Source organism: Heptranchias perlo, chromosome X, assembly GCF_035084215.1.
Source record: "Heptranchias perlo isolate sHepPer1 chromosome X, sHepPer1.hap1, whole genome shotgun sequence".
NCBI lineage: Eukaryota > Metazoa > Chordata > Chondrichthyes > Hexanchiformes > Hexanchidae > Heptranchias > Heptranchias perlo.
The window spans coordinates 3,816,459-3,828,030 of NC_090370.1; the positions used below are offsets into that span (position 1 = coordinate 3,816,459).

The window sequence follows — 11,572 nt, forward strand, 5'->3', positions numbered from 1 at the left end:
ACACCGATCAAATCTCCCCTTAACCTTCTCTGCTCTAAGGAGAGCAACCCCAGCTTCTCCAGTCTCTCCACATAACTAATGTCCTCATCCATGGTACCATTCTAGTAAATCTCTTCTGCACCTTCTCTAAGGACCTGACATCCTTCCTGAAGTGCGGTGCCCAGAATTGGACAATACTCCAGCTGAGGCCTAACCAGTGTTTTATAAATTTTATAAAAACGTAACCTTTTATAAATATAAAACTTACTGCTAGGTCTTGAAAAACGACCAGAATGCAGAGTACTGAAGCTTTTCTGTTATCCTGAGCGTAAAATAAAAGTCCAAATAAAATCAATACCTTTCCACTCTCTCCAACAATTTCCATGTTGGAAATTGCCATTTTGTAACTAATTAACCAGTAATTAAATTCAGCATGATAACACTAAACTAGATCAAACAGGAGTCCGTGTAACTCCCCTCTCACCGACACACACGCTAAAAACAGCTGGTTCACATCATCAAATAAACAAATAAAAACATCCAAATGTTTGAACTATCTTTGAAGTTTCACTTCAGTCCGCTGTAATGGCAGGTGCATTGCGGGTCAGACAAGATATTTTAATAAAATAACCACAGAGTTGTTACAAGGTGTGAGTGTGGGTTAAACACACACTGTGGATGTAAATAAAATCTTACACAATACATGACATTCAGGGCTTTGCAGTGGATTTAAAAACTGTGTGTGTGTGTGTGTGTGTGTGTGTGTGTGTGTGTGCGTGCGTGCGTGCGTGTACACGTGTGCATGTAATAGAAAGGAGAAGGGAAGTATAAAATGTGACAGCAACGACATCCCTTCCTACCTTCAACACTCTGTCGGTTTCTAATGTTTGTTGGAAGTCAGTGGATTGTGCCTTCCTCTGGACATCAGCCAACTTCACTCCCAGCTGTCTACTTCCAAATGTTACCAAAGCTCGGTCTCATGGTTTAAAAACAGTCCCCGTGCTCTACCACCAGCCACTGATTAATAACTCAAACAACCTCAAGCTCTTATTAACCAAGTGCAGAAATCCCTCGGATCAACTGTTTTAAAAAAATATTTTAAAGTTGCAGAATTCAAAATCAAAATCAAATGATCTCTCAATTTCAGTTTGGTGTGGAGATGCCGGTGATGGACTGGGGTGGACAAATGTAAAGAATCTTACAACACCAGGTTATAGTCCAACAATTTTATTTGAAAATCACAAGCTTTCGGAGATTATCTCCTTCGTCAGGTGATCTCCGAAAGCTTGTGATTTTCAAATAAAATTGTTGGACTATAACCTGGTGTTGTAAGATTCTTTACAATTTCAGTTTGATTTCACACCAAGGTTCCATCAGTTCATCACTGAAAAATCAGGGCATTTACACCTGTGCGTAATGAAGCTATAATTATAATTAGCAATCACTAAAACTTTGAATTAATTACCAGGCCTTTCTTAAAGAAAGGTTTTTCAGTTTTTAAACTGAACTATAGAGCATTTATTTTACAAAATTAATTATTGATATTCCCTCCTCGGGTTTGTTAGGGTGGCCGTTTTGAAATTAAAACAGTGATACAATCCCATCATGCATTTGATGCAGTGGTGCAGTAAGATATATATTTATTTATTAAAAATACTGTTTCGAGAGTTGCTGAAAAGGACAAACCCTGCTCCTGGTAGGTGTGATGGGTAATTTTTTCAGTTAAGGCCTAAGTTGGTTGAATTTCTTTATGACCAAAGGATCTGTTAAACTGTCTCCTCACCAACCCTTTGCATTTTGCTATAACTTGGTTGAACACATCTGTATGTCTCAGACTGGTATTTGACTAAAAATACCCATTATATATTTCGATGTATTACAACTGTAATAAGTATTTTGTGGGAGCAGATGGTTTAAACAGGAAAAGCTAAAATGCCTAAGTGTAGATCAGTTAAAAGAGGTCACCTACAAGTTCCTTCTATAAGTCTATAAAATAATGAGGGGCATAGATAAGGTCGATAGTCAAAATCTTTTCCCAAAGGTAGGGGAGTCTATAACGAGGGGGGACATAGATTTAAGGTGAGAGGGGAGAGATACAAAAGGGTCCAGAGGGGCAACTGTTTCACTCAAAGGGTGGTGAGTGTCTGGAACGAGCTGCCAGAGGCAGTAATAGAGGCGGGTACAATTTTGTCTTTTAAAAAGCATTTGGACAGTTACATGGGTAAGATGGGTATAGAGGGATATGGGCCAAGTGCAGGCAATTGGGACTAGCTTAGTGGTATAAACTGGGCGACATGGACATGTTGGGCCGAAGGGCCTGTTTCCATGTTGTAACTTCTATGATTCTATAAGTCACACTGGTATATCTGGAACTCCTCGTATGCTGTCGTTAAAAGTCCAAAAAGTATTGAAGGATTAATGTTTACTCTGGATTGTTAAGGTTCATCTGATGCTAAAAATAAGAGAAACTGAACAAGATCATGTGTGTTGGAATCTGTTGTTAGATGAGATGAAATGGAAAGTGGTGTCAGTGGTTTAATACTGACATCCCACTGTCCCATCTCTACAGCTATGGTTCATCTTGAAATTCCAAATCTGCTTGTTGGAAACTGTGCTTCAGTTTTGAGTCAAAGAGTGGGGGTCGGGTGATGGAAGGGTTTAAACCCCATACTGGATGAGTGCCTATCTCATGTAGTCACATGTGGTCTCATTAACAATTAGATAAACCACTTTGAAAGACCAAGTATGTTTAAACACATTGTGACCTTGCCAATGGAAGGGGGGAGGGTTGGTAGAACACCGAAGCCTGGTGTTCATCCTCCCACTCCCTCCAGTTCTGCCACTGAAGCGATTGGCTCACCGGAAAGAAAAGGTTTTTAAAACCAGCAATGGTGTTTTACTTTCCACATTCTACACTTCCAGAATGTTACACAGAGGTTACACAACTTGCTGATCTCAGCAAACGGCCAGTGAACAAAGGGAACATCACTCCACCCTTGTTGGAAAGCCTTCCATTGTGCATTCCTGATGCCTCAGAGGTAAAGTCACCCTCTATAGACCAGACTGATCCCAGGTCTGTGCTGAGTTAGCTGATTATGGTTGAGGCGCTACAACTGATCTCAACGCTTCTAAATTAGGGAAAGAAAATTAGCCAGGCCTCTCCTGTGACCACTGCTGGTAGTGTGGGTGTTGGGTGAGGATTGGGGGTCGGCTGTGATACCCTTCACTGTCAGGTAACCTGCCAACACGGACTTTCAAGGTTCATGCATAAACAACGGGCACTCGGGCAAGGAACTGGAGGGTGACCAGTGCTCGTGGAACCAACCCCAGTAAGGATGTCAACACCTTTAAGAGGGGAGTGAGGAGAAAAAAGGGTCTAGGTATTACACACAGCTGCACTATCTCACTTCTGCAGCTTCTCAGCAGTGTCTCCTGCTTTATTTTGTGTGTTAGATTAGTATTAACAGCCAGTGGTAAACAGAACAGGGATAGATGTCTGGCAAAATTCACAATGGTGGCTGCTGAAAAATATAGATAAGACCTGGAGAATTTGTTGGGGTAACAATGGTATCAACACAGAGCCTCTCCCATCATTTCACAATCCTGCAATCTCGCTTACAAGGGATAAACTCCAGTCACTCACACTGCCCTGACCTTTTCACCAGACATTTTATACCACGCTGTTATTATTAGCCAGTAAGCTTGTGCCCCTGAAGAGATGCTATGATAAGACTGGGGATATACAGATGAACACAGCACTAAAAGCCTGTGTGCAAACCTATAGGTTAATGATATTGAAAAGATTAAGTCTTTACAGAGTGCAGTTCACGAAGATATTTTCAGGGTTTCTGTTACCAAATCTAGGCCGTTTCCAATAACCCTTTTTGGGATCTATACTGGTGCCACAAGATAAGTGCACTCATACAGTGAGCCAAATGGGACATTGTCACAGTCTTTTTACAAATGTATCCTCTCTAACTTACAGAAGTTAGCAGGACAGCCCGAGAGCTATGGGCACATCGCTGAGGATTAGGATGGGACAAAGGTCACCCGACATTCTAATTAACTTTGATATTTTTGTTTTTGACAGGAACAATCGGAAAGTCCATCTCATTTAAGTAACGAGGATGGTTCTGTTCATCTTGTTCTGCGACTAAGGTAAGGAACATTCAGCCTTCGTTAAATATTGTGGAATGTTCCCTGCACACACTGACACTGGGCATCTTTTGAGTGGGATAAGCTGTGTTGATGATGGATGAACTGGTGTCTGTTCACCTCAACTGAGTACAGCAGCAAATAAGTCGCATGTGTGCTGGAATAGAGCATCTCTGCTAGGCTTCCAATAGAGCAATTAAACAAGGCAGCCTGGAAAGGTGCTACTCCTGATTGTGGATGGGTCATCGGGGGAGGGTCCAGAACGAGGGTCACTCTCATGGAGAGAGATTGACGGTGACTGAAGGGCCAGACCACCTGGTCCTCCTGGAGGGGGTGGTAGGGAAACGATCACCCAAGAGCGGGAGGCACCAACTAGGGTTTGGGGGAAAGGGGGATGAGCAGAGGGAGGGGGGTGGAATCTTTAAAAGTAAAATGCTTTCAAACTCTAAAGGAAAGTCCTCTCATCAACAAAAAAGTCCTTTCGAGCTAGAAAGGTTAATCCAGGTGCTGCGTCACAGTTTCTGTATTAACTGTTTTGATGTTTACACAGGAATTTACGAAGGGAGTTGAACGACATCAGATTTGAGTTCACTCCAGGGAGGGGTAAGTCCCAGTGTGATATTTATTAAATTAGAGATGATCTGTCGGAGGATTAGACTTCAATTCATTTCTGTTTAGTGGCTGGTTATAGAATGGCACTGGCAGAGACCTGGGACCAGGTGCATTGTCTTGGTTAGAAATGGGGCACAGCTCAGGAAATCGAATTGGGAATGGGACAAGTAACAAAATAATTGAGAGGAAAGGAGGACCACCTTAAATAGTGACTGCAGTGGGACCCAAAGGCGTCCTGGACCTGAAATGAATAATGGACGAGGGGAGTACATCCATCGCCTGTTAAGTTTAGGCATCAGACTCTGTTGTTATCCTGATCTGTATTAATGGTTGTAAGTAATTACACACCGAGCTCTTTGATACTGGAACTGATTTCAAACATCTGTCCCCGTAGATTCTGCGGTTGGTGTTTCTCAGGAGCTCGTCTCTGCAGGTTTAGTGGACGAGTTTGACATGATGGTTGGTAAGTTGCAACTCAGTCGTTTTCAAGTTTCACGTGAATGTGAAGGTCAGAGTAGCACTTGGGACACTATTGGCCTCAGTACCTCTGAGCTAGGGAGGGAAAAAAAAAAATCAGTCAGGGTTCTCACCTGCACTGCAATTGGCCCGAGTGTGGCCTGGGTTCAGGGGGATGGGGGACAGGAAATCAGACAGGATTCCTGCTCCTAATCACTGTCCAGTGATTGGTCCCCCTCTTCCCGACCTGCTGCTGGAAAGTTGCATGCGTGGATATTGGTTTGGCGGTGATGCTCATTGTGGTCAAATAGCCTGCTGATACTCAGTCTAAGTTCACATGTGAAGTCTGACTACTTGAGCAAGAGAGCTGCAGGCACTATTGGAGCCCTACCACAAACAGTGAGCCCCTTCAGGAGAGATGGGGGAAATCAGAGGCTGGGGCCTATTAATGTGTTACACTGAGGACTGTATCCCACCACATCCCAGTCACTAGTTCTAGAACTGTTGGATATTACAATGTCCTTTTACCTGACAATCTTTTTTTCTGTTGTTTCTTTAGTAGCTAACAACTTGCAGAGACTGATAGATGATCCTCATTCAAACAGGAGCCTCACATTCAGACTGGTAAGGAGACCAAACAAATACCCTCCCTACAAACTTCTCAAATCGACAAAGATTTAACGGTTTGCACACAGCCAGTTTAGTGTAAGATCATGCATTGGGAATACCCACTTACTTTTCTTAACTCTTGACAGGTTTACCTGTTTTAAAATTGGAGAATGAATTCCTTGTAGCACCTAAACCAGGACTGACCAAACAGAACTGCCCAGGCCTGGTCCAGTTTAAAATTCCTAAAACTGCAGATTTGATTCCTTCATGGAGCAGTGTTTACACAGCAGATTCCGGGGAAGCCTCTTATTTCCCCACTAACTGTTGTCGTTAGTACGGGCTGCAGATTGGGGCACACAACTGGCCTAGTTGTTATTGGCAGATCTGGCTCAGTCATCTAGAGCAATACTGTACCTCCTTTTTTTTACATCGAAATCCTTCTCCTACCTCAGGATTACCCTGGAGGGTACGGACAACTTGAGGCGTCTCTTCTCAATGACAGACATTCTCTGCCACCCCCTTCCTCTGCTTCTCCCCATTTTCACCTCAAACACTAACTGTAAGAAACATCTTGATGTTTTCATCTCAAAAATTGAGACCATCTGAGTTTCAAACCCCACATCCTCACCACTGCCGAGCCGACTTATTTCCAACTTAGCAACATCACCTGCCTCCACCTCACCCTCACCGCAACCCTTACCCACTTCCAGGCTCAGTTACTCCCATGTTCCTCTGTTGGCCGCCCAAGTTCCACCCATTACAAATTGCAACGTCCAAAACTCCGTCACCTGTATCCTCTCCCGTTCTAAGTTCTCCCAATAACCCTGTGCTCAGCAACCTTCACTGGCTGTCTCTCCACATACACATTCATTTCAAAATCCTCGTCTTCATCTACAAGCCCTTCCATGGTCTCGCCTCTCCCAACCTCTGCAGCTTCACTCACCTCCGCGTTCCTGTGTGTATCCTTTGTTCCTCCAACTCTGGCCTCTCTCTGCGCCCTCCCCTTCCCTTCCCTCTTGGCTGCATTTAAGCCCCATACTCTGGACCTCTCGTCCTAAAATCCCTCCACTCTTGCTACCTGTCTCCCTTTCCTTCAAAAATCTCCTTAAAACCTCCCTCTTCAATCTTGCTTTCAGTCACCTCCCCGAATCCTTCCTCCTCCATTTCTCGCTGTCTGCTTTGTGATGTTTTATTATGTTAAAGGCACTGTATAAGTGTAAGTTGTTGTTTGGCTGTAATATTCTTCTTACTAAGTGTTAGTGGGCTTACTACCTGTATTGATCGAAAGCCCTTCACTGACATAAGTCAGAAGATCACCTTGATGTAGGCACTTTAAATGCTCACTAAATAGATTCAGATTCAATGATGTTACTCGGTGCTGGTGTGCATTGGCCAACACACTGCCTGAGCAAATGCCCCCTATTATTCATGCAGTGGGTTAGCACACTGGGATCCCACCACTCTGCATCCAGCCCAGCCTCATGGGATGAAAGGCTCTTGACTGACTAAGGGTCAGAACTGACAGGACTGGGCAGTCTCATTCCAGTCCTCAGTCAGCACAGCTTCACCATCTCACTGAGAGGTCACAGGATAGTTGTCTTGGGAATTGGGGGAAACATGATTTTGATACAATGGGAGTGCTCTTCTGAGCTTGGGGCTCAAGACGCACTGTTGGGTGGAGGAAATAGAGCTTCCCTTGCATTTAACTGCTGTATCTGATCTGGGAATGCTTGATGCTGTGAGTGGGCAGCTAATTTTTTCCCTTCCCTTCCATGATTATTGTAGCACCTCTAAGCCAACTCAATACAGACTGGGGATCAAACCTGGGACCTTCCTGCTCTATATGACTAGGTACATCGCACCACCTACTGCCTTTAGCCACAAAGCCATCAAGGGGAGTTCTACTGGTTTGTTTACTTCTTAGCAATTTTACATCCAAACTCTTCACTGTGCATCAGAATTCTGCATGGAACCTAGTCAGTGTCCCAAGATTGCTAAATGTCCTTGGCTTAAAGTCTTTTGGGAATGATTTGATTTTACAGTTTTAAAGTAAAAATGGTTCTATAATTAGATGGTTTGAATAAAATTGGTGCACCCATGATTCTGAAACCTGTTCTTCTCTCAGGATAACACACAGTTCACATGTCAGCCAGTAATCTGAAACTGTCCTGGGCAAATACCTGGAGTAAATGGTGTGGAGATTGAATTCCATTCTATTTAGACCTGAAAGATCCAATCATCAATTGTACATTCCCACGGAGTAATGAAACACTTCTTGGAAAACACAGTCACCATGCCCCTCTCCCCCCACCCCCCTATTTGGCATCTACTAAAACTAAATGATTGAAAGGAATCCCTGCTGGAAGCTCACTCTTTCCCCCTCGTTCTCCTCACAGGTCTCTGGCTGTGAAGGCTTCAGCCCAGACGAAACCAAACTCATTGGATTTGCACAGCTCAGCGTAAGATGACAATTCTCCTCAGAAACCGGTACCAAAGAATTCTGGGACCCCTCTCTACCAACAAGACCTGAACCTGCCCTGCCCCTCCCCGAGAGCACTTTATATACGCTGTTTAATTATCATGCTTCAACTAGTCCTGTGCATACTATCAATACTGTAGTAGTAATAGCTCAATATTCTAAAAAGGATATTCAAAGATTTTCAAATTACCCAGCACTAGAATCAGCTCCAATTTCTTAGCCATACGATGGGCTCGTACCTCCTTGAATAGAGCAAAGAGTCTTAATTCAAGTACGGAATTATAAAATAGAGGCAGTTTTATCTCCCTCTCCCCCTTGCAGCCTGGGTTCAGTGTTGAAGGTGAGAAACCAGAAAAAGTTTCAAAATATGAATGCACTCAGTCCATTTCATTTAGATTATTTGCCATTTACTTTACAGGATTAATGCTATCTTTACTTTTCTTCTAGTCCTGTTAAGAATTGGCATATGAAAAGTGTTAATATACATATAACGTTGCTGAATTTTCCTTAAGGGTAGATATACATATGCTACAATACCACTTGGTATAATGCTGTTTTACATTTACAACAACGAGACAATTTAGTATGGCTTAACCATTCTCATGTCATAGGAACTTTTAGTCACCAATTAAAATGGGGGGAGGGAGAAATAAGTTGGTGGTATAGGAAGATTAAAGAGCTCCTATTTATAAATGGTTAGTCTGTAGCACATAGATGAACAGTAAACAGATTAGCTGATGTCACAGTGAGAGCAGGGTTTGGAAGGATTATCACTGAGTTATTTACCAGACAAATCCTAAGGTTGGAGCCCCATCAGTGACTTGTTACAGCAAAAACAGGCTACTTAAGGAGACCTTTCTCGATGTCAAGTTAAACATCTGTTATCTATAAATTAGGTTTTTATCTTAGGCCACAGGTCTTTGTTACAAAGTCATGAAGGTTTAAGAGTAACGTCAAGCTCATTCAGGTTAAGGCTCATCAAGAGAATGCACAGTATGAACTCCGTTTATGAAGTTCAGTCTTGCTGTTAAATTAACTGGACTGAAGAGGAATATGAAAGACTGGTCATGATGTTCTACGATCGGGATTTGAAATCTGAAATGAGGGCCTTCAGTACTGCAGAGCCCATTGGCCATAGTTCTATGTGGGGTCTGCCTGGATTTAAGGGTATTTGCTCCCCTTTAGCTCTCCCCCTTGATGTTATTAAGTAGCTCAGCTAGTGAAACAAAGGAAATTTAAAAAAAAAATCTAGAAACACACTCAGCAGTTAGTGTGCTCGCTGCTTGGCTTGGAGGTTTGAATCTAATTCAATTCATATCTGCACACGAGCTTTCCCCAAAGAGTGGGTTTCAGCACCCATGGCTGGGTGAATGAAAAGAGTCCTTCCTGTGCCAATCTAGTGGGCATCTCAGTGAGTCAGCCAAGGAGTGACAGGTGGAGATGATGTCTGGGGCAGAATGTTTCTCGCAGCTGTTTAAGGCAGATTAATAATATGTAGAAACTATCTATATTTTTAAAAAAATTGGGGCGGGGGGTAGGAGACACTAAGGTCGTAAACCCTGGACAGATCAATAACTTACCTATTCCAGAACTCTTCTATTCAAGGAATGTGGCGTTCCCAAAGTAAAGCACATACAGACATGTCACGTGTTTTGTTGAATGATGTGTCTTGGCTTCAGTCCGGCCACAATCCGTATGCCGGTTGTGTTAAGTTCACCAAAGCATAGAACTAAGGGAATACCAGGCAGGTAGCACCTCTCTGAATTAGACTTGAATTTGCACAGCACATACTTAGAGTACTTATTCTGCACTTAGGAATGGCACAGTACTTCTCATGGGGAAAATATGTACCTTGACAAGAATTCAACTCTTCTTGATCCCCCTTATTATATGGAAACAAAACTTGTTGAATGCAACTTCATACGAATTCAAAGGATCCCTGCATGCTACATTCTTCTCTACGTCAGCATTCACCTGTTCTATAGACTGATGCAGTGATCCATCCTGTACACCAGGAAGCTGATGAAATATCCAATCAGTACACAAAGGTTCCCCCGCCCACCCCACCCCTTGCTGAGAGTGGCAGGGTCCAGTTGCAGAGGAGTTTGGAGCCAAGGGATTGTGGGTTTGAATCTAGTTCAGCTCCACTCTACGTTTCAGGGGCAGAAAATGGATAATGATCATTTTGGGGAGGGTGTGGAGAGAATCAGGAGGAAGTCCCCATCCCAAAACCAAAGAATGATGTGGACCATTGGCCTGGAAATTTCAGGGAATGTGGGGTGTAAATCAATCAGACTGACCAGAATCCTTTTTGTGAAATGAAACCTAGAAACAGTGAAGGTCCACATAATTGTAGAAATGTGACTAGTAAATGGGACACACCTCGTTCCAATGTACTTTATAGGATTTGTAATAACACTATTCAGAAGTAAAGCTACAAGACAACCCCAAGGCAAGAGTTAAAACTGGTCCAACTGACCACATAAGTGGTTATATAATACAGGCTGCAAATAGAACAAAAGCCCATTTTATACCAGTTGCACTCCAGAAGGTGACCACATACAGATGGGTTTTCACATGATGCTATTCAATCCCATTGTGAATGAATGAATGTCTGAGAGACCGTCTCAGTAGGGGAACAACCCAGTGTGGTACTCAGACACCAGGAATGCTTCCAGGATCGATCCCTAGCCGGTGCTGAATTAGCTGATCTCAGCTGAAGCATTAGTGGGGATGCAGCATTTTCCCTCACTAGCCCCGAGTCAGAGAGAGGGGAAACCCCATCCCCCCACCCCAATTGCTCTCCATTAACCCCGGTTGTGGGTGTGTTGGGGGGGGGGGGGGGGGGGGGATGGCATGGTGGGAAGTTGCCTCACAGACAAAAATCAGGCTCAGTTATGATGCTTCCAGGGTTGAATATCCTGCAGAGACTCACTCTCTTAGGCTCACACATGAAGCATGGCCATTTGGGTGAGGCATTGGAGGTGGGCCTGCACCCAGTGAACTATACCCCAGCCTATGCCAGTGCCTTCAGGAGAGGCGAGGAGAAATGAAGATTAAAGGGGCTACCAAAATTCAGGCACAGATTAATACTGTTAGATCCCTCTCCCCCCACCCCCAATAACATTCATAGCTCAGGAGCAGGCTTTCTCAAGGAAGGTGCTTAGCTGGAAAATATTTCAGTATGAATCAGAAATGCTGTCTATTGCCACTAATGTACACAATGGCATGCTCTGAGTGTGGGAGTACAGAGACTTTCCAGCCTGTCCAAGTACAGGAACG

The 11,572-nt window shown here is 43.5% G+C and overlaps 1 protein-coding gene across 1 annotated transcript in view; it reads left to right on the forward strand.

Annotated features, from left to right (window-relative positions):
• Positions 1-8,405, forward strand: part of LOC137306886 (STE20/SPS1-related proline-alanine-rich protein kinase-like) — a 48,713-nt gene extending 40,308 nt beyond the window's left edge. Inside the window, exons 14-18 of the mRNA XM_067976275.1 lie at positions 4,070-4,137; positions 4,685-4,737; positions 5,141-5,209; positions 5,762-5,826; positions 8,208-8,405. Coding sequence (XP_067832376.1) covers positions 4,070-4,137; positions 4,685-4,737; positions 5,141-5,209; positions 5,762-5,826; positions 8,208-8,279 — 327 coding nt within the window. The 3' untranslated portion in view covers positions 8,280-8,405. The remainder of the gene's footprint in view (positions 1-4,069; positions 4,138-4,684; positions 4,738-5,140; positions 5,210-5,761; positions 5,827-8,207) is intronic.
• The last annotated feature ends 3,167 nt before the right edge of the window (positions 8,406-11,572 follow it).